This window comes from Empidonax traillii, unplaced genomic scaffold (genome assembly GCF_003031625.1).
Source record: "Empidonax traillii isolate 1590-97213 ecotype Southwest subspecies unplaced genomic scaffold, ASM303162v1 scaffold246:size859669, whole genome shotgun sequence".
NCBI classification, from domain to species: domain Eukaryota; kingdom Metazoa; phylum Chordata; class Aves; order Passeriformes; family Tyrannidae; genus Empidonax; species Empidonax traillii.
The window spans coordinates 451,344-474,718 of NW_020955439.1; the positions used below are offsets into that span (position 1 = coordinate 451,344).

The 23,375-nt window shown below is 47.2% G+C and overlaps 1 protein-coding gene across 6 annotated transcripts in view; it reads left to right on the forward strand.

The window, feature by feature from the left end:
• The window catches only part of WNK2 (WNK lysine deficient protein kinase 2), a 113,359-nt gene extending 90,294 nt beyond the window's left edge, over positions 1-23,065 (forward strand). For 2 of the 6 annotated variants that reach the window (XM_027888836.1, XM_027888837.1), the window contains 3 exons: positions 3,687-3,731; positions 5,280-5,533; positions 13,624-14,009. In XM_027888836.1, the coding sequence (XP_027744637.1) occupies positions 3,687-3,731; positions 5,280-5,533; positions 13,624-13,974 (650 nt within the window). In that variant the 3' untranslated portion in view covers positions 13,975-14,009. The other 4 variants (XM_027888840.1, XM_027888839.1, XM_027888838.1 and 1 more) reach the window with 4 other exon arrangements.
• Positions 23,066-23,375: the final 310 nt, after the last annotated feature.

Below are 23,375 nucleotides of genomic sequence, written 5' to 3' on the forward strand. Positions count from 1 at the left end.
CGGGGTGCCAGACAGGTCCCTTAGGGCTGAGCTGTGGGCAGGTTCTGGTGGGGCAGGAGGTTATTCCAGCTGTTTTCCCAGGGAACCCAGCAGGCTGGTGATGTGTGTGTGTGTGTGTGTGTGCGTGTGTGCAGGGATGGGGATGGGTCTGGAAGGACGTACAGCTGGTGGTTCTGCTGAGCAGCCATGACCAGGGGGCTCAGGAAAATTAGTGCCTGAGGAAGGCCAGGTTGGAAGAGGCTTGGAGCAGCCTGGGCTAGTGGAAGGTGTCTCTGCCCATGGCAGGGTTGGAATGAGATGGGCCTTTAAAGGTCCCTTCCAACCCAAACCATCCTTTGATTCTATTATCTGAAGATGATAATGATGGGAATGCCAGTGGCTCATGTTTCTCTAGAAGGGATGTAAGTTGACCCAGAAATCAGGCAAAGCCAAACATTTGGACCAGACACTAAGCATGCCCTAATCCATGTCCTGTCCCTGGAAGTGTCCAAGGCCAGGTTGGACGGGGCTTGGAGCAGCCTGGGCTGGTGGAAGGTGTCCCTGCCCATGACATGAAGTCTGGAATGGGATGATCTTTAAGGTCCCTTCCAACCCAACCCGTTCTAGGTAGGGTTCCATGGTCTGGGTGAGGATGTGCCAGGGGTGCAGGGCTGAGACGTGGCCGTGCAGTGCCAGCAGCTCGGGGACATGTCCGGGTGCTCCTGAGCCTATTCGCAAATCGAGGTTTCCCTGGGAATTTTTTGTTTGAGAGCTGTTGGGAAAGATTGGGCTGGATTTTCAGAAATGCTCTGAATCTGTATGTTTGAATAAGGAAGACCAGCCCTTTGGGGAGGTGAAATATTCCAGCAGGAGTCCTCTTGCTGCATTAGCAGAAAAGTCAGCAGCAACTTGAACAATAAATGTTCAGATGCATTAAAGGCAGTGTCACAAAGTGTCTTGCTCTGGTTACAAGATCCATCAAACTTGAGCAGTTTCACAGTGTTCTCCAGGACCTTTTGGTCTGTTCCCCATGTCAGATATTGATTTCTCCTTCATATGTTTCATAAAATAAAATATTTTTTATGGGCTCCAACAATAATTTTAACCTGAGTTCCTTTCCTGGGTTAAATTGCAAGGGTGTCCTAGGGAAGAGTTTCTGCTAATTGTGAGAGGAATTTTCAAAGCTCCATTTGGCTCAGGCTTGGAACCTTGTGTAAAGCAGTTTGTGTAAGGTCTGTAGCAGTTCATATATTGTATGTGCATATGCAATTATGGACAGTTTATAGCAGTTTATTACCATTTCCATTTTTTTGGTAGCCTTCCAGCTCTTTGGCAGCTGTTGGAGTGCAAATATGGGACAGTGGATTTTTTCTGTCCCGTATGATATAATAGCTATTTAATTCCTCAGATAAGAATCTGGAACTGGAGGTAAACACTCTGCTGAACTTTCACAGCCTTACATTAAGTCTTAATTATGATTCGTCTCCTTAACTTTACAGGCCTTAAACCCCTTGATTTTAGCAGTAATACAATTAATCTGGTGAATTAGATCTACAAAGTGAATTTTTAATTGAGTTGTTTGAATTTAAAACCTGCTGTAGCCGATGACTGTCAGTCCCTGCTTCAGGCAGAGTCACCACTAAGGGAAGGTTTCCCATCTCCCAAACCCCACACTGTGTGTGGTTGTGATGCTGCTCGGAAGAGCAGCTCTCTTTTTGGTGACTGACTCTCCTGTGATATTTTCCTTAAAGCCAGCTCTCCTCACACGGTGTTTTGTGAGTCTGTCGAGTGTCACCGCTCTCCGTCACTTCCCCACGTGCCTGGGGGCCCTGGGGCAGATTTGGCACCTGAGGTGCAGGGAAACCTGTGCCTGGGTGTGCAGGAGGTGGAGGGGCTGGTGATTAAAACGTTTTTTACATGCATTTGAGCACGTACTGCAGTCAGCTGCCTGCTTTTGTTTCTCGCAGGCAGTTGCTTTCCATTTGCATTCATGTTGTGTAAGTAGTGCCTTTGCTGCAGGAAATGGCCTCCTAGGATTGCTGCCACGGCCAGTTCCATCATGGGAGTGCTTTCCATAATGGGAGTTGGTAGCTAACTTTGGGATAGGCAAGGTAAGGTACCTGTGAGGGAAAAGAGGGGAAAAGATTTAAGAGTGCAACACAGATGGTTGAGTTGTGAATGTGACTGTTTGTTACCCGGGCTTTGAGATGAGAACTAAACTTGGTCATGCTTGCATTGCTGTAGTCTTGTCCTTCTGATTTTCCCAGGATAGAAACTTATATGAACTATGTGCAATAACAAGAAATTCTTTCAAAGCAGTCCTCTGTTCCTCCTCATGCCACCCATATCCAAGCACAAACATCTCTTCTCCCTTACTTCCTCCCTCGTTTCTTTACTTTCTCTTCCTCAGTCTCTGACTGACATCTCTTCTTTCTCCTCTGAGGACTCATTCAGGGCCTGTGTCAGCCTGGACCTGCAATCTCTGAGTTTAAAGCTTCATTTCTGGCACTGTAACATCAAATACCTCCACTGTTTACTCTAGAGAAAAAGCACATCCATCCTCTACCTTACTTTTTTGCCCCGCTCTGATTTTGCTCATGTTTTCAAGTGCTCCTTCCCAACGAATTCTCCATAGCCCATGTCAGACACTCATCTCCTCCCATACCATAACAATATTTTTCTTACCAAGTCCAAAATACCTTTCAGGAAATTTGGCACCCAAATAGCAACGGTGCCGATGTCTGGCAAGATCTGACAGTCGAGTCGGGGTCTCGGCACACTTTGGCACTCTGCTATCTGTCAACAGACCGTGTGAAATCACGATGAAGGATGGAACGAGATAATAATGAAAAAAAAAACCAAACCACGTGGTTAAGATGAATTAAAACTCAGCTACTCTGCTGGATTTTACTTTTCTGCACTTGGACAAGGCATAAGGGAAACTCATTCACAGTTCCGTTCAATTGAAGTTCAGAATCTCACATTTAGACACAAATCCTACCAAATAAAATATTTGGAAACAATTGGCCTCAGACCTGCAGAACAATGTATCTTTTTGGACTTGTAAAACAGGAGCTTTAGGGTTGTTTTATGGTTTGTCTTTGCAGCCAGACTAGCTTGACTTGTTCCTGAAAGCATTTTTGGCCTCCAATCACAAACTGAATTGACATCATTTCCTGCATTAATAGCTAACGAATCAAAACCTCCTATTGGGAAGCCAAGGCGATTTGGGGAAAAAAAAAAAAAAAAAAAAAAAAAAAAAAAAAAAAAAAAAAAAAAAAAAAAAAAAAAAAAAAAAAAAAAAAAAAAAAAAAAAAAAAAAAAAAAAAAAAAAAAAAAAAAAAAAAAAAAAAAAAAAAAAAAAAAAAAAAAAAAAAAAAAAAAAAGAAAAGAAAAAAAAAACCCAAACAACCAAAACACACAAAAAAAGAGAACTAAAACCTAAACAAATGCATCTTTAAGTCACGAGCCCTTGCTTTTGGCATGCTGTGGTACTTTCCAAAGCTTCTGAATGGCTGCACATTAAGAAAGGTTTGAGCTGTCCAGTTATTTAGGCTTCCTTTACTCACCTGAACTGCTGACTTTGTCTGTCCTTTCTTGCATAATAACTACTTTTTGATTGCTTAAAAGTACAGAAGCTTGTCCGTCCGATTCGTTGTGTTTAGTCTTACCTAATTCTGTGTGTCTTGTATTGTTTTACCTTGTAGGGTCCACCTTGAAACGACTATGTCTAGGCAAAGATCACAGTAGTAGTAACTATCCCATTTTTGTTTCTCAGTATTTCCTTCATGGCATGGGATGTTCTTTGCTTTTTTTATTTTTATTTTTATTTTTTTATTATTAATATATTTTTTTTTTTTTTTTACTAAAAGCTAGTTGTTTAATTACTAGAGCTGATGCACTTCTATGAGATACATAAATTGTGGTACTTTTGAGACTAATGCATGTGCTGTGATGTCTTGGGAACCTCGCATGCTGCAAGAGAGTTGTGGTGTTTCTGTGTGTGTGTGTGTGTGTGAGACGTGCACGCATGCAGCCAGGAAACTGGGTTCAGTGTCTGTCTCTGAAATACACACCTTTATATGACTGCAGTTCTCTGCTGGAGGAATTGAGAGCTTAAAACCATCCCGGCCCCCTTGAGCTGCATGAAAATGATAAAAAACACCAATTTGAAGAGCTTTCCCTCTCAAAAGCCTTATTTTTCTCACTTTCCCCCAAGTAAAGGAAAAGGGATTGAGCGGTGTTCACTCAGAAGTGACGTTGCAGGTTGAATGCATGATCATTTAAAGGTCATTAACGTATTTTATATAATCGTATAGGACTAATTAGTGGACTCGGTTTCATTGGCTGGTAACTGATTAACAGAGAAAAGAAGACTAAATGTTCACGTTTGCTTATGTTATAATTTTACTACAGTTCTATGAACTTTTTGCTTGGAGAGATGGTCTTTATTTCCAATTTTTAGCTATCTATCTATCTATCTCAAATACAGTCAGATGAAAAGCTGCTTTCCATTTCCTGCTTAGGTCAGATTCAGGCTCCCTCAATTGCAGTTCCCTGATGAGCTTGCTGTGCTAGACTTGTAGTTACCAACACAGAAAAAGCACAGAAAATTTTCTTTCCTAGCGAACATATAAAATTAAACCTCTGTCAATATTCTTCCTGACTGTTTTTATCTATACCAAAAGTTCCTTATCTTTGTCTCAAAAATTCACCCCCCTGCCCCCACTAATTCCTCTCTCCTTTGTCTTCTATACATTCGTGTTGCTAATGGGGCTTTTTCCCCAAAAATACACAAGTGACCAAATAAATTGTCCTGACATCACTGATAGAGGTGGTGAGTTCCCCAAGCCTTTGAGGCGCTGGAGCCAGTCCTACCTGTAACCTCTGCCACAACTGCATTTCTCCAGGAGGACAGTAAACTTAATGCAAGCAAAATAAAGGGTAAATCAGTTTTATAGTTTTAGCAATACATCCCACCTCCCACTTTCTCGTGGGGGTCTCTGGTGAGGTGTTGTCTGCCTCAGGATGGCAGCCTTACTGGGCTGCATTCCTGGCTTCTCTCCCCATCCTTAATTTCCCCAGAGAGAAATTAGTGGCCAAGGTAGCATGATGTGATAGAAAATACAAACCCATTGGACTTGGACCATTTCTTTAAGCAAAGGAGTTCTGTAGCCAGGAGAGGGGGAGGGTTACAAGTCTGAAAAGCCACCGTTGGAGTGGCAGTAGATGAGAAGGTGTTTGAGCTGCAGAGCTGAGGCAGAGACGTCACTGTCAGTTCTCTCTGTGTGGTTTTCCAGGATCCTCGACCAACAGCCTGGTGACGTGTCCTGAGCCCCTCCCGCAGTCGACGCTGCAGGTTCAGGCCAACAACAGTAACAACAAGAAAGGGACGTTCACAGATGACCTGCACAAGCTGGTGGACCAGTGGACGAGCAAAACTGTTGGAGCTGCACAGACAAAACCTTCTTTAAACCAACTGAAGCAGAACCAAAAAAGGCAAGACATGGAGCCAAAGGCTAACCCCATGCAAACGCAGAATGAGACATGTGGAGTAAGTGGCCCTCCTTGAAGGACATACCTTTTGCTATGTGTCTGGCAGCCTTTGCAGAACTCAGATGTGGAGGAGGACATAGACTAAAATTACTCCAGATAGATGCTTCCTATAAATGTCCAGCTCTTTTCGTTCAGTACTAAACCGATTTTTTTTTCTTTTTTTTTTTTTTTTAATCGTCTTTTGGAATAATCTTAAGGGATATATGGGCTGCAATATATATATATATATATATGTAAAGTATATATATATATATAAAAATATATATTTTTAAATTCCAAACTGCTTATTAACAGCGATACACAGCAATACTCATATCATTACCACTTGTTGCTCAACTTCGGTTTCAACTTACTAAAGTTTTCTTGTTTTTGGTGTTTAATATTAACCTTCCTTGAACAGAACAGTGGCTGGTGGCTTGGGGGTGGTGAGCCGTTGTTTGAGTGGAATTGGAGTGAGTACTGAGGGGACAGCTGGACGTGTGTGCTGACTCTTGCTTGTTGGACTGGGCATCTTGACAATACCATCCTCAGAAATGCTGGGAAAGTATCCTACAGCAAAAACAGGCCCCTGTCCCTCCCCTCCTGTTTTCAATAGCAGGACAAAGCCATTGCAATGTGTGTGTGTGTGTGTGTTCAGTGCTGGTTTTCATGGCTGAGGGGTGATACAGAAGGAGGCAAAAAAAAGGATGAGTGCATATCTAGGACCCCAGTTGACCATTCTGTCCCACCCTGGCCTGGGTTTCCAGAGCTCTTCCTTCTCCTCTCAACTAGAGATTGTTTGACTAATAATTTTTGCTGGCTTCATTTTTTTTGGAAAAATGAGAATTGAGCCAAAGTAGAGGAAAACAACAGTGAGGAGCTGCTTTGCAATCCCTCAAAAGCAAGAGAACTAGATCTGGAAAATAGACCATTGCCTTTTTTGGCATGTAGAAGGAAAAATAAAACAATGTGTAGCACTAGTAGCTCTGTAGTTGTTGGTGAGGTGAGATGTGCCAAGGGGGAACTGCTCCAGTGCCTCTGCCTTGGGACCTGCAGGTTCCTGAGTCGGTTGGGTCACTGACTGCCCAGGGAGAAGCGTTTGTGCAAATTTAATAAGCAATTTTAATTTCAATTCTTAGCTGCCAAAGTGGGTGAAAAGTAAATAATCCTTCTACGTAGTAATGATTTAACCAGCTCCAGAGTGACATGTACTTGAAGATTTATATAGAGTGATGGTGAGGGCACAGATTTTGCCCTGTGAAGTCACTTCTTACCTTCTTTTGATGTGCTTTCTGTGGTGTTTTGGTGTCTTTCCCCTGAGACTCCTGCAGAAGTTTGAAGTATTCGATGTGGGTGTTTCACCCCCTTGTAACTGTGGAAAAGTGAGTGGTTATTTTTCCTATTTAAATCACCCATTAATGTCCATTTAGAGTTAATTTTACCTCCTGCAGTCGTGGTGTCTCTGTTTCAAAGCCTGTGGGGAAGGCAGAGTGTCGCTGTGAGAGCAGCTCTCAGGACACCGATCTTAGAGGGTTTGTCTTTCTCAACCATGGCAGTTGTCCCAGGGAATCAGCAGCAGGGCTGACTGAAGTCTTCTGGAGGTGATTTGCCAAGAGCACGGAGAGGTTGGGATTCCCTGCTCTTCATTTCACATCATCCCTTGTTGCTTGGAGGAGTGGCATCAGTTGGAGCCCTGGTGTGAGTGAGACCTGGGGTGGTTTGGGGCGTGAAGTCCTCATAAGGACCATGGTGGCTGCAGCAGAGATGGCAAGGACAGATGGCAAACATTCCTGGTGTGGGTTTTGTTGGGTGTTTTGGTCTTGAAGATGGCACAGAATGCTGTGGGTGACAGAAAACAGGGGCAGGAGGATGATATAAAGGACTTCGGCAGGGGTTGGTTTGGGAGTTGAGCATCGTTCTGCTGTTTGAATTCCAACCTAAAGGGGAAACTGAAGTTGAGGGAGGAGAGGGAACTTGGGAAATAACAGAAAGGATGGGAAAGAAATAGCTTTCCAAGAGGGAGAAAGCGAAGCTCAGTCTGTACTTCTTCAGTCCATCTGGTAGCACCGTCTTTTGTCGCCTCTTTTGATCAAAAATGCCTTTGCAACAAAAGAATAAGGACCACTAAGCAGATTTCCAGCCCATCAGAGAAGGTTATAATAAGGTTTTATGTTGGAAATAAAGGCTGAATAAATAGGAAACACAGGGATTCTTATGCCTTTTGTGTTTTGTTTTGTTTTGTTTTTTTTTTTCAACTGGAATAAACAGCAGGAAGCTGTTAGGGCAGGTTGTCTCGTCTCCTCGTGTGGGGGATAGGTTTTGGGAAAAGCTGTTGCTGGTCCCGTGTGATGGTCAGAACTGAGGGGCTGGGGGGCAGCAGTATTTGTACCTTTGCTTCTCCACTGTCTCTGGGGGTTATTGGACAGAGAGATGGCTCCCTGAAGGGTTTTCATAAGGGCAAGAGTGAAGTGAATTGTCTCATAATGCAAAATACATTTAAAAAAAATTATGCATTTAAAATATTAACTATACATTTAAATAGAAAAACGTATTTTTCAATTTATTATTTTCTTTTACTCTCCACCCACTGTGATTATTATGCAGGGCAGTTGTGTGGCTGCCTTCAAGTCTTCTCTTTCCCCCTGGAACCAGAGGGCTCTCTTTCCTGAGTTGTCTCTAATTTACTTGAGATGCTTCTACCACGAGCAGCAACTGTTTTACTGTGAGTGCAGTATTTTAGATGATTTTTTAGCAAAGTGAAGGCTACTCTTTAAGGCTCAGAAGAGAAACTGATGGTGTGCTTAATGAGAGTGAGTGGTTCTATTTTTTGGCATCAGAAGTGTAGACAGCAATGAAATAATTGGGATGCAAAGCAAAGATTTATATTCTGCTTTGTTCCTGTGGAAGTTGGGCTGCAAATCCTGGTTAGAAGTTTGCAGGGGTGGGGGGAAACTTCAGGCATTCAGTTGTGTCACAGGAACACTGAAATGTTTCTTCCTAGATGTTTTAAGGAAGCATGGAATTGCAGGTAGATTCTCATCAGCAGTAGTTGGAACTATAATAGGAGATGTTAGAAAGAACTGAAGTCAAACTGCCTGATAATGGTGATTTCTGTCTTTGTCACATGCGTGAAGATATGATGAAATAATCCTTTTTTACAGGTAACTCTGGTTGGCACTGGTCAAGGAATATGCTTAGGAATGTGAGCTGCCTTCTGTGCAAGTACACTGAATACTGGGTACTTACAGGCACTGTTTGAAGATACCTGGGAACGAAGGGCTTGCCAGAAATGTTTTCTGTTCTCCGTGCTGTTCTGGAGCTCCATGGGTTTTTTTAAAAGGCAAAAAAAATTACCCCCCGAAATAAGGTGTAAACATGTTCCCAGTGCATGGTGAGGCTGTTCCTGTGAACACGCAGGGTTCTGTGTCAGTGGGTGGCGTGTGCCGGGCGCTTGGACACCGTCAGTCATATCTGCACATCTACTGGCACTCCCTAACTCTGGGCTCCATGGGCTGACTGCCAGGGAGCTGGAGGTGGGCACGGATGCCAAAACCAAGCAGGAGGACTAGTGCCACCTTTACTGTGTCCTGTTGGGTTGGAAGAATAGTAAAAAGTGAATCTGTGTTTGAAGCTTGGTCTGAATGTCAGAATGACTTTCCAGGAACTCGGAAAAGCATAAACACAAATACTCAGGAGCACCTAGTAGCACCAGGTTTTCAGCAAACTGGGCAAAAGTGATAAAAGAGGGGGATTGGCACCCTTGCCTGCCCATGTTGGCAGCCAGGAGTGACCCTGCCCTGCCACTCAGTTTTGTTCCAGTGGTAGCTTGTCCATACAAAAGTAAAACACTAATACCAATGGGGTAGCCAGTAAAAGAAAAATATTCTAAATCCTGCCTTTTTAGGTGGGTGGTGATAGTTGCAGTCAGCTTTCACAGCAGAATTACCTGATTTCCTCTGTTCCATTGTAAAACCCAGAGGTATTTATGGTGTTAGTAAGTCATGCCCAACTCTTGGATGTGTGTTGAACAGTACAGGAGCTGTGAGTGTCACTGAGGTGGCACTTTGGAGCTTGCCTGGTAAAGCACAAGAACAAGGCAGAGAACTAAAACAAGTCCAAAGAACAGATTTGGGATTTCTGAACTACTCGAGTGGGTTTTGTTTCATTTTTACCGGCGTTCTCCTGTATGTTCTCCTCTCTGTGTGAATTGTTCTTGTTTTCTAAGTGAGTCTGTGGGATTGTTTTGGGGCAAGGGGAGTAAACAGCTGCAAAGGGAAGACTGGCAGGAGAAGGCAGGAGTTGGGAAGCAGGAGGGAGAGGTAGTGGGTACCTGCAGGGATGTGTAGAGGGCAGGGGTTTGCTAGTGCAGGGAGAGCTGGGGAAGGGCAGGTGGAGAGGTGGCCTGAGCAGAGGGGAGAGGGCAGTGGGCAAAGGTGCCCCTGTTAGGTGTTGGTTCAGTAAGTTTGTTGGTTCTACAGAGGAGGGTAATGGAGGTGCAGAGGGAGAGAGCAGGGGAGGAACTTCCCTTCCTACCCATGTCATACAGGGTACTCTGCCCCCCTGAGATCCCCCCAAGAGCTCCGTGCAGGGCTGGGGGTCTCAGCACAAGAGGGACTTGGAGCAAGTCCAGAACAGGCCATGGAGATGCTGCCAGGGCTGGAGCCCCCCCTGCTCTGGAGCCAGGCTGGGACAGCTGGGGGGTTCACCTGGAGAAGAGAAGGCTCCAGGGAGAACTTAGAACCCCTTCCAGGGCCTGAAGGGGCTCCAGGAGAGCTGGAGAGGGACTTGGGACAAGGGATGGAGGGACAGGACAAGGGGGAATGGCTTCCCACTGCCAAGAGGACAGGGTTAGATGGGATATTGGGAAGAAAGTCTTGATTGTGGGGGTGGTGAGGCCCTGGCACAGGTTGCCCAGAGAAGCTGTGGCTGCCCCATCCCTGGAAGTGTCCAAGGTCAGGTTGCACGGGGCTTGGAGCAACCTGGGCTAGTGGAAGGTGTCCCTGTCCATGGCAGGGGGATGGAATGAGATGAGCTGTAAGGTCTCTTCCGAACCAAACCATTGATGGATTGATTCTATGATTAAAGGACATCAACCCAGTCTTCCTTCAAAAAAGAGAAAGTAGAAAGATCCCTATTAAAAAACTCTGGCAGACAGACTTTTTACATGGTGATGACAGATGTGAATTTTGCAGTGCAGTTGTTTAATTTGTTAGTTTTGGGACTATTTGCCTTATCAACCTCCTTAAGGCCAGGGCAGCTGGCTCTGCTAGGCCTCGACAGGCAGCAGAACAAACAGGAGGACATGAACATTGTAACATGAAAAATGAGGCGGTTGCATCCATGGTTGGCTAAGCCATGGAATCCCTGTCATCCCTCATTGCTGCTGTACAGAGCCTAAAGCTGAATCAGAAAGGGATAAGGCCAGTTCTGCTTTCCACTCCTGCAGGAGGGTTGTTTTATTCTAAATAACCCCCAAAGAAGTGTCCTGTGTGACTGTGGGTACAGCCCCAGGGGTCTTTGTGTGTCAGAGGGTCTCTCAACATGGGTTGCATGAGCTGGATGCTGTGCTCCAGTGTTGTACTGCTGGTTTACAATTGCCAGGATAAGTTCAGAAACCACCCACAGCCATGGCTTCAAGCTGTGGGGAGGATGCCAAAGCCCAGCAGCCTGGTCTTAAAGTCTTCCATACTCTCCACCCCTGGCAGCTGTCAGGCTGGTGCTCAGTGACCACCCTGACCACTGACAGGGCACTGGCCACGAATCCCAGGGCCTTCCCTCGGTGCAGCTCGTTAAACACCAGCCTGGCTGACTTGAAATACTGAACTAGTCCTGTCCACAGCTGAGATCTGACCCCGTGTGGGTGATGAACACACCTCATTCATCACCATCTGAATGCCTCCATCTTTTTCCCTTCAAACTGTACGAGCAAAGGGACTTGAAAAGTCTCCTGGAACAGGGGAATCCGCAGCTCCTTGTGCTGCTTTGGGGACTCTTCTGGCACATGTTGATTTTGATGTTTTAATCAGCATCTCTTTGCAGGATTCGGTGGGTTGTGTGGGCCTCAATCAATCAGTGTTGAGTCATCAGAGCTGGTTAAAAGGGGATGGTTAAATAGAGGCCATGACCAAGAGACTCCTACCCAGGGCAAGACACAAGAGCCAGGTGTTGTGCCTCTGAAAGTGTGTGTTTAGCTCCCTTGAAGCATGGGATGAAGGTAGAGGGAGAAAACTTAAGTCATTAATATGCATTTGTCACGACATTGTGAAGTTTAATGAGTATGTGTAAGGGTGGGTTTGGAGCGTGACATAATTTTATTCCCAGTAGCACAGCCTTAAATCCAGCTGTGCTGTTTTGCTGAGGAATTCAGCTGAGAAGGAGAAAGTTCAGGAGCATGGATTGGGGTGAGTCAGATTTCTCAGTACTTCAAAAGAGCTGAAAAATGAGCCTTTTCAGGTTGATTTTTAGATAGGGCCACTGAAAATGTCACCTCACCTTTTCAATGCCGCTGAATAGATCATCTGTTGCTGGTGTAAGAAATGCTGTCAGGGAAGCACAGAATGTCCTGAGTTGGAAGGGACCCTCAAAGATCATCAAGTTCAGTTCCTGGCCCAGCACAGGACACCCCTCAACAATCCACCACGTGCCTGAGAGTGTTGTCCAGAATGCTGTATTTTGGTTAGGTACATCACTCATGGGTGTTTAGCTTGGTGGAAACCATGATTTTGAGGATGTTGAGGGTTTAATAACAGCTTAAAGAAGTCTGCTAGTCTTAAAAATATGTCCCTGGTTCCTCTGTCTCCTGTTCTTTGGTGTCTGTTGTTAATTTTGGTAGGGTTTTACACGTTAATGACGTTAAATTCATTATGCTGAGGCATCTCTTTCAGTTCAATATTCACCATCAGGTTCAGGTTTCAGATGAGAATGGAAGGCAGGGAAGTGAAGAAGGGTATCAGATACTTCATTATTTTTCTAAAATTGCCCTTGGAGCAGAGGTTAATGCCCCAAAGCAGGAAATCCCAGGGGGACATTGCTATTTTTATTGTTAATTGGGAAGAGAAATTAAAATCAGAAGCATGGAGTAAGTGTTCCATTAATTTTTTCTGTCGATATTTCACCTTCATACCAATTTTATCAATTGAATGTAAAACATCACCTTGGTGGGAGATTCCCAGAATTAAATAACACCCTATTTTCCTACGCCACCAATAGGTGCTGGCATGCTGGGAACGCCACAGGGAGTTGTAGATTCTGTCACATTAAAAACATAATGAAACACGAATGTCTGGGATAAGGGCAGTTCCCATGGTATTGTGCAGGATATGGAGTGTGTCATCTGGAAAGCTCTGCCGTCCCATGCTGAGGGAGGAGAGCTCTTTCTCTGCCCCTCGCATGCAAAAGCTGAATAATTGAAATGGGTGTTAATGGAATTCCAGAAAACCGGCTGGAATTGGTTGTGGCAGCGCCTGAGGCGGAGCAGCCTCTCTGGTTCTGCCACCCTGGCAGGTCTCCTTCCCTTCCTCAGTTCTCTGGGGCCAGATGAAACGATTTCGTGCAGAAATGTGGGCTAGAATTTTTAAGCCTCTTCTGAGGAGTGAGAAAGCCTCTTCTGAGACTTATCCCACTTTTAAGAGTGTGAGATTTGGGTGAATTCTGCACTCAGTGCAGTTCATTTACTTTTATGCATGAGATAAAAGATATTTGAGTTCCTTTGGACACACGAGGCTGTTTGTGACTTTTTATGGTGTTCATTCTCACTTGTTTAGTGATGCTTCTTGCCTTGAAGTTATAATCAGATAACCTTCCCCTCTGCCCCGTATCAATCTTTCCTAATAATTTCCGAATTTTATGTCTTTAAAAAGAAAAAAAGAAAACCAAAAACAAACCCAATGTCAAAAATATAAAAGGGGAAAAAAAAGGAATGAGCCCAAAATAAAGGCCCGAGGACACTGTGACACCCTTGTGCCCGTGCCCCCAGCTGGCAGCCCCTGCCGTGCCGTGGGGGAGCGGTGCCACCAGGGACACGCGTGTCTGGGCTCGGTGTCGCTGCCTGGGGCAGGAAGGGGGAAGAGGAGCTCTGTAGCGACGCTTCTTGTATTTCTCTTTTTGTAGGTAAATTCGGTAAGGACAGGATTGGGGAGCAAGTGCCCTGTTCCAGTGGCTTGCCCCATGCCCACGGGATTAGCTCCTGGAGCTCCACCGTCCCTGCCAGTGCCTGTGCCGGGGCCCGCCCTCGCTGGCGCGGTGACACCGTACGTGATGCCTCTCTGTCAGTACGGAGGAGTTTTCCCCAGCCCCGTGTATGGGGTGCCATGGCCGGGGCCGGTGGCGCAGCCCGGGCTGGTCGGGGGTCCCGGCATCGTGCGGTTCTCGCCCCTCAGCAGGAGCTGCCTGCGGATGTACCCGGTGCCGCTGCAGCGCCCGCCCGCCCGCGTGCCCGGCCCGCGCCTGCGCATGACCTAGGGGGGATCCTGGCCCTGGGGACCCCACCAGGGGGGATCCTGGCCCTGGGAACCCCACCAGGGAGGATCCTGGCCCTGGGGACCCTGCCACGGGTAACCCTGCGAAGGGCAACCTGGCCACGGGGACCCTGTCGTGGGTGACCGTGCCGTGGGTGACCGTGCCGTGGGTGACCCTGCCACGGGTAACCCTGCCAGTGGGTGACCTCGCCACGGGCGACCCTGCCGTGGGTCCTGGTGACTTTGACGCTGTCCCGTGGAGTGTTTGCTCTGTAGATGATACGATCCGTGTGGGACGGGGCGGGGCCCGCGAGCGCACAGCCATACACTGCATCAGCAATCACTGTGAGGCGGCGTCACGACAGATCGTTTGTCCTTATGGCAATATCTGCTTCTGTTCCATTGCTGAAGACACTTTATTATTCCTTGTGTTCTGTTTCACACTTGCGATCCTTAACGTTGATGTACTTGAATTGATGACTAGCAAATTGTACTAACCCTGCAGGAGTTCAGTGCCTTGAATCTCAGCTTTCCAGTCCCAGCTGGAAAGAGATGTACAATTATTTGAAAGGTGTATTTTATTTACTGCTTGCCAGTTGAAGTTCTTTTTTATTTGCAAAGATATTGCAGGTTTACAGTTGACGTTCCTCATCAGCTTCATTTTGCTGTAAATGCTTTCGTTTTTATTCACGGGTTGAATTTTCATTTCTGGAGCTTTTAAAAAGAACAAAAAAAAAACAAAAAGAATTGTGAGGTGAGGTTTGTTTGACACGTTTGTTTGACGCACTGATCATAAAACTGTTTGTGTTTGTACAAGGAGTAGTGAAGTGCACATTGTAATGTAGGAGTATTTACGGAGTGATCCAAGGAAAGTGCATACAAGGACAGGGAATAGCTTCAGGCAGTGCAATCCGTTCTCCTCCCCAGCCCAGTGGTAAAGTCGCTGTAAACGGCGGCTTACTGAAGTAACAGGCAGCAAAAACGCTGTTCTCCTCTGGATCGGCAGCACATCGGATATTTAATTTCCTTTCCCTATCTGGGCTTTTGTAATTCACCTAAATTACAAGTTCGTGCATGTTCCATAAGTGAAGGAAACTAATGGAACTCTTGATCGTAGGAGAACGTATCTCCAGGGGACTGTAAGACCCGTGTAAGTACAGCACTCGCACGTGCTCTGGCTCCAGCCCGGCCGCCAAGGCTCGGGGTGGTGTCTGGCCACTGACAGCGCTCGTGCTGAAACGGAACAAAAATGTGAAGCTGTTCTTTCTCATATCTGACACTTCAGGTTTGGAGTCTCACCGCCTTTCGTATGGAAGTTTTTTTCTTTTTTTTTCTTTTCTTTTTTTTTTTTTTCAAATTTATTTATTTATTTTTTTATTTTTTACCAAAGTTTGCGCTCCAGGTGGCACGGACACCTCTCTCCCGTTTGAAAGTTGCTTTTTGCCCGTTTTACTGTGCGTAGAGTCTCCACCTGCACCTCAGTCTAAAGGCACAAGGTGACCACTAGGCCTGATTTGCCGATGGTAAGTCTCCTTCCCTCCGGGAGCGCTGCGGGAGTGTTACAGGCACAGGACCTGGAGCGGTGGCCGCACCCAAAGGTGCCGCCGCTTCCCCGCCGTGACGTTTTATACCATCTGCTGAAGGGCAGAGATGTCTTGTGCTGCCAAGCTGTGAATTGTATAGTTCTATTGTACTTGGAGCATTATTATATACCTGTCTAAATTATTTTGTTTGTACCCTTTGAATATATTATTCCATCAATTCAGTTAGAATTGAATTTTATAGACAATTATGCAGAGTCTTCTGCCTGGGCAAATTACTTACTGTAGTAAGAGATTTCTGTTCTCTGTACCATGTATCTTTAATTTGTTTGGGTTTTTTAGATTCATGTATGTATGCTTCATGAGCAAACATGGAAAATATGTTCTCACACCGGGTTCCCTTCGGCTCGCACTGAATCCTACAGATTATGTCGCTATTGCCTGTATAGTCCATCCCTTGTATACTGACAAAGTCAGTGGCACTAAAAGCCCCGAGAAATTGTATAGATTAAAAAGAAAAATAAACATTTTGTGCTTGAAAATGGTGTGAAAAACCCGGTGTTTTTCTAAAGTGTAGAACTGTGTCGATTCCCGGCTGTTCCCGGTAACTCTGCGTTTGTTTTCCAGACTCGTTCTTGTCCCTTGGTTGTGTAGCAGGAGCAGATGTGATGCCTCCACTGGTTCTTGGGTTCTCCCCGTAGCCAACACCCCCAGCAGCAGCTGTAGGAAGGCAGCGGTGCCCCGGGAGGTGCGTGGTGCCACCTCGCAGGGCATGGTGCCCCCGGTCCCTGCCGGTGGAGGTGTTCCTGGGGTCGGGGCTGAGTTCCTCTGGGCAGATGGTGCCCTCAGCGCTGCTGGTGATGCACATAAGGTGCTGAGTTTGGTAGGTGGGAGAGAAACCCACGAACTGTGTCTCCCCTGTGCTGCAAAGCACTGGGGAAGCCCCTCTAAAGGATCCTTGGCGTCGTTTAAGGGTGAGGAAGCTCGGCCCCGTTGCCAGCGCCCTCTTGGCAGTCACCATCACCGGGTTAGGCGTGAAGGAGAAATGAGGGAAGGGCGTGCAGGTGACACTCCTGCTTCTGTCTCTCTGTGCACCCACCCCACGTGGCTTTGCTGTGTGTGCTCGGTGTGTCGGGGGCTCCGTGCCTGTCCCCGCCGTGGCTGCGTTGCATGCGCTGTGCTCCCGAGGGGCTGCCTGTCGCACCTTTATCCAGCACTGGGGCCAAGCAGCAGCTCAGAAGGTGATGCTGGCATTGTGGTACTCGTGGTGTTTAATTTCCTGAGGGCCCTCTTGGCTGCAGATCTTTTGGCTGTCGCTTCAAGCCGTGGGGTTGGGTTTTTTTTTGCCCTCAGTTGTGACGATTGTGTCACGGGGTGCTTTGACCCTCAGCGGCAATTAAACAAATGGCATGAGATTAAATAAATGAGGCAACTCCTTGAGCAAAAGGTGAGCCAAGGAGCAAGAGGGACCTGAGGGATCTGTATCCAAAAAGATCCCCTGCAGATCCCGGAACTGAACTCATTTTATTCCTGGCTCTGAACATTGCTTCGATGGGCAGCAAATGGGTCAAACCCACTGGTATAATTCCTTGTCTCCCTAGTTCCTGACCTGCTGCCATATCCTGTAGCTGTGCCATCACCCAACATTCCCAGCCCTGTGCTGACACATGGGAAATCAGCACAGGTGCTTTAAATACCAAGTTTCATGAGGGAGCTCACAGATCCCCCAGTTTTCAATCTTTCAGTTACAGAAACTTCATACAGATCCTGAAGGAGTGTTTTAACCCCCCTGAGTCATGCACCCAGTAGAGGAGGAAAGTTTTTGAAACTTTGGTGGGAAAGTTTCGAAGTTTTCACAATTTGGGAAGCTGGGAAAGCAGTTGAAGTTTGCCTGTGTGCCATTCATTTGGCTTCCTGATTGCCTCGTGCCATGATGGAGCATCTCAATGCATAATCATGTTCTGCTTTCCCACCCCATCCCCGGCTTGCTTGGAGTGGGACTGGGTGTTCTGAGAAAGAGCTGCTCATCTGCCACAGGGATGCAAAGCTGAGTGCTGGAGATGGCAGGGAGAAACACTGGAGTGCTTTAAGGCTCTTCTGCAAATCCGGATTCAACCTCCCTGGCATCGATTTCTCCCAAACGAACGTTGGCCCTCGCAGTTCGTCCGTGTATTCAACTCTGGTCTTCATTTCACAGCTTTAAAGAGGAAATATTTTTTTAATTCCATTAGAAAAGGAAAAAAAAAAAATTCTTTAAAAAGGTGCTTTAAAGAGGAAATGTTGCCCAGAGAAGCTGTGGCTGCCCCATCCCTGGAAGTGTCCAAGGGAAAGGTTGGACAGGGGTTGGAGCAACCTGGGCTGGTGGAAGGTGTCCCTGCCCATGGCAGGGGGTGGAATGAGATGGTCTTTAAGGTCCTTGCAACCCGAACCATTCTGGGACTCTGTGATTTACTTAACCATCACTTCACACCTGTCTCCAAAGTGCTCCACCCTTGCTCTCTGCTGTGTAACTTCTTTTCTCTGAAATACTTGACATTGGCTGAGATCAAAGGCAAGACGAGAGTGAGGCGTGGCCATTGCTGTGCTCAGACAGAGATACTCGTGCTGGGGAGCAGGGGCTTGGTGCTCAGGGGCAGTAATTCCTGCAGTGACCTTCTTCATCCAGTGGCAGGTTTTGGTGTTTGTGGAAGGAAATCACTAGTATTTTGAATCATTAGTTTGACTCGGCTTTGCCAATGATATGTCTTCAAGCATTTTTTGTGATCCCAGTGCATTAATGGCAGGTCTGGGAACATTCAGAATATTTCCAGACAAGCCTCGTGGACACTTTGTAGGTTCGTGTTGGATTTGTTCAGTTTGCACATGTTTGGGCAGGAAAAACACCTGTCCTCACACATTCCTTGGAAGTTGGCTTTGGAGGGTTGTAACCAGCAGTCTCCCTTCTGGAATTATGTGACCTCAGCATTGCTTTCCCTGTCACCCTCACAGTGAAGCAAAGAGTTCAAGGCTTTTTGGGTGAGATTGAATGTTACTGATCAGATATTGGTTATTAATGCAAAAAACCCGTCTTGTTTTCTGCCTTGCTGCCTGTGAGTTCCCCCCAAGCTTTTCATGGATGCTGTTGAAGGTGTTGGATCAGAGACAGAAGTCACTCATGAAATAGTTCCTGATTGTGTGCAGTGTCCCAGTAAGGTTTCCTTGCCTCCTCCTGTTCCTCATGTGCCCTTCTGATTTCTGGTGCTGCCTGTGGGGAAGTGTGGGCACGGCCTCTGCAGGACGTACGGGCAGGGAACTCACACACTGTCATCACGAATAGACGAGTGTCTGATATGGGAGTGAATTTATAAAACAGCAAAGCCATAATCTTGTGTTATTTCTGGCTGCAGTTATTTATTATGGATTGAGTCCTTGAGGACAGTTATTTATTATGGATTGAGTCCATCTCAGTGATCTGTGGGGTCGGGCTGTCCTGGTCGGTGCTCGTGCAGACTGAGCTTCAGTGGAGTTGTCTGATGTGCTGATCTCTGTTGTTATTTTACCCCTGACAATCATTTTCCTGTCTGTGTACCCAGAAGTGAGCTGTTGATGAGATGGGAGCTGTGTGGTGACTCACACGTGTGGTTGGTGCCTTTTGGTGGGGGCAGCACATCTGGCTGAGGAGCCGCCCCTGCAGACGCAGCAGGACGGGGAGGCTCCAGCCCTGACCGTGCTGCTGCTTTTATTAACGCAGCCAAGCTCCAGAAGGGCAGCATAATGAGATGGATTTTTAGGAGCTGGCAGGTCACAAATTCTGCTTTATGAAGGCATTTGTTGCTCAGAGGGGTTTGGATGTGCTGCAGTGCTGACGTTGGCTGTGTCAGCACAGAGATCACTTACACCTGATCGATTTGGGAGTCAGAGTTGGAGCAGGAGGTGGCTGCTGCTGTGAGTGATGTGGTGCTCTCTGCTCCCTTCCCAGGGATAGTTGTGGTGTGCTGTCAAGGCTGGTGCTGCATACTCTTGGATCTATATTTGATTATAGAACGTCTCCCTTGAAATAAGTTTCTCATGAAGAGTTTAAGGGCTGCGTGGTTCGAGCCTTCAGTCTGACACGCAAAGCCTCGGGAAGCTTTAGGGCTCAGTTGATCACTGTGGAGGGGCTGTTCATACACAACAACCTACTATTCGATAAAGAATCTGTTACAGCAGTGAAGTTCTGGTGACAAGCTCTTGGTTTTTCGAAGTCTGGTTGAGTAAGGGGTGCTTGGATGAATTTTTTTGGATGTGGTGCGACAGGATGGATGCACGGTGACTATTGGGCATGTTGTTGTAGCTGTGAGGCAGTGGGAAAAGTTGGAATTATTTTTTCCCCTCAGAAAGGAGCAGATCCCCCCTCTTTGCCTTTCATTATTGAGGTGCCACTGAGTGCTAGCTATGGCACTGTGGCTCTCGAGGAGCTTCAAGTGACAGGGTGAGCATGGTGAGAGCCTCTCCAGCCACTCCTCTGGGGTCTCCTTTGTGCCTGTTGCAGTTTTTGTGGGGAATTTAGGACTCTGACACCTTGTAAAAAATTAGATTTAAGAAGAAATAACCAGCTGCCAATCATTCTCAAATGGGGGTTCTTCAGGTCTGACATAAAAAGGCCCCCAAAATTATTTACTCTTCTGGTGTTGTTTTTTTTTTTAATTATTTTGCAAGCAGGGTAAAAACTTCCTCAGCACTCAGGGTTTGTTTATCAGACCAGACACTGCATCCAGGGTCTTTGTCACCATTAGGCAGCAGCTGCAGGATGTGCCATCACTGCCTTTTTCCCACCACCGAGCAAACGTTGGGTATAACCACATTCCCCGACCTCTCCGGTGCTGTTGGCTCCTCAGCCTGTGAGAGCTCAGACTTGAGTCTGGAGTAAGAAGCGAGGAGTTTGTCTGTGGGCTGAGCACCTGTGAGGGTTTGTTTGAGGAGCCAGGTGACTGTGGAGCTGGCTCTGCTCAGGGTGTTGTGGCTGGCCCACTGCTGCCATACCTTTTTTTTCCTGGTTACCTGGAGATAGTTCGTTTTATCCTGCTTTCCTGGATGAAATTGCCTGCCAAATTCTGGTTGTCCGTAACGAGCAGGTGTTGGGATGGATCCAGGTGGATCTTCAGAGCCAGCATTGGGCAGAAGCTCAGGGAGGAATTACGACCAAGGTGTGATTTTCCTTCCCTTAAAAGCCGTTCTCCCAATGAGCAGGCGGAGCAAGGAATACAGGAAAGTTGGGGCTGCGTTTAAGAAAAGCAGAGACCCGGCAGGAGCTGTGCCAGACCCTGATGGCACCTGCACCTTGTGCTGTGCCCCCCAAACCCCGCCTTCCCTGCCGCTCCAGGGACCCCCTGCATGTGTCCTGAGGGCATCCCAAAGCCGCCTGCTCCGCCAGGCCCGTCCCTGGCTGCCATCCCACCGTGTGCATGTGTGTCTGTGGGGCAAGGGGCTGGCTGCATGTCCCTGGGAGCATGTCCCCAGCACAGCCAGTGCGTGGTGGTGGGCATGTGCCGCAGGGTTGGGGTGGCACCTCGTGCTGCTGCTGCTGCTTCAGCCACGTGCGGTGCCCTCGCTGCCTCTTGTCCTGGTCCTGTCCTCGCAAGCCCTTGGCATTGCTGTGCCCTTCCACGTCTGTCCCACCATCTTGCCCCGTGGTCTGCCCCCTTTGGAAAGGCTGATGGATCCCATCCCTGCCTGGGTGGGGCATGGCATCCCTGCAGCCCAGGTGGAAGGAGGTCTCTTCCAACCCGAGCCGTTCCATGATCTGTGGTCCGAGGCTCGGCTCCGTTTCTGTTGGATGAGGGAGCCAAGCCCGCAGGTTTGGGGGAGCTGGTGCCACGACGTGCCCTGGCAATCCCACCATCCCTTTGGCACCTCCACATGGCATCACAGCCCTCTCCCCTCCCTCCTCAGCGACAGGGTCCCACAAACTGAGCCCAGCGCTGGGCATCTCTGCTGGCTCTTTCCATCTCCCCCTCCTGGGAGCCTGGCTCTGCTCAGGGTGTTGTGGCTCACCCGCTGCTGCCATACCTTTTTTTTTTTCCCCGGTTACCTGGAGATACTTGATTTTTTTTAATTTTTGTCGATTCCAGCAGGAATCAGAGCTCTGGTCTGAGGGACCCTGTGAGGTGCTGAGGTTCTGCCACCAAAACAAATGTCTTGACGCATCTGAGCTCTCAACAGCGTGACAGATCTTGGTCTCTGTTTACTTGCTCAAACACCTGTGGCAGCGGCACCTCCACACTCCTGGGGGCCCGTGAGCTCACGTGGCCCCCCCCTTTTTTTTTTTTTTTTTTTTTTTTGGGTTTGGTTTGGGGGTTTTCCTAGATGTGAAATCCATGTATGGATTTTTTTCTTTTAGATTCTGAAAATGAGACCGCCGGCGACTGACGCGTGGCCCCCGCAGCTGCAGTGCCAAGCGCGAGGCCCCGCCGCGGCTAAGGAGGAGGAAGAGGAAGATGGGAAGTGATTTATCATGTGTGAGGAATTCTGTGCTGTTCTGGTCCATTCGACGCAATTTTGTAACTTCTTTCTAATCATTTTTTTTTTATTTATAGTTGGAAATACAAAAAAAAAAAATGTTATGCAAAAAAAAAAAAAAAAAAAAAAAAAGAAAAAATAATAAAGGAGAATTATTTTGGGGGAAAAGGATTTTTGTTCCAAATTGTTCCCTTCTGTTGTGAGCCAGGTTTCCATGAGCAGCAGATGGAGGAGAGGGAGGAGGAGGAAGAGGAGGAGGCACTCCTTCAAATGCTTTTTGTTTCACACAATTAATTGTCATTTAAGCAATTTTCCAAGCAATAAGCCAGGCACGCATACAAGGAAGACGAGTTCCAGCTCCATTTAAATGTCTCACCATTCTTTTGTAAGGATGAGACTCTATTTTAAATCCACTTTAATCGAGTAAAAAAACCTCCGGATCCTGCACCGGAGAGTCAGTCTGTGCTCGTCACTTCCCTTTTTACCTCTTTCTTTTTTCTCACAGACCGGCCAGTCTTTCTTGCCAGACTTAAATACAGTTTCGAGTCACTGCTGGTTTTAAATGTAAGACTAAAATCCTTCCACGGACCAGGGGGTAATTGGAGCCATTTTTAAGACTCTGAAGTGCCTTCAATGAGCTAAACCGATGCAGTGGGGGTTTCTTTCTCTGGGTTCACTGGTGGTGGGTTTCACTGACTTCTGGGTTGAGGGGGTGGACGGAGTAGTTTGAAGCAATAATCTCACAGGTGATCATTTATCAAAGGACTACTCACCCCTCCTTAAGAAAGCTGGGTTAGCACTGTCCTAAGGAGTGGGAAAGTGCTGCTCCTGCAGCTACATCTGGGCCCCAAACTCTATGCACCCACAGACGTCCCTTGCTGCCCCTGCAGCCCCAGCCCAGGCTGTTCTCACACTCTCACTCTCGGTTCTGATCCCAGAGCCATCAGAACTTCCACCTGCCCGTCAGCCCCTCGGTACCCCCTTTCCTCGCAGCTGGAGCCTGGCGTTCTGTTTCGGTGTTATCTGCCATGTCTGTCTCTTCCAAACCTCGGTTCTAAGTAATAAATCTTATTTTGATGCCGTTGTTCCCGACTTCCTTTCCACCTCGGCCCCTTCTGCCCGCCAGTGGGAGGGAGGAGAGCGCAGGTGGAGGTACGTGTGTTGGTGAAGCTCCAGGATCACTCAAACACTTGGTTAATTCAGAGTTTTGAAGCCCCAGGGCCAAAATGTACATGTTTATGTTAACCTTTTGCTTCTCTGGGGTGCCTCCTGCCCTATCCTTGTCTGAGGAAATGGGATGGATCACCTGCACAGGAGCCAGGACTGGGTAAGTGGTAAAGGCTGAACTGTTGCAGGCCTTGGGCTTCTCTGCTCGAAGGGGAGTCCA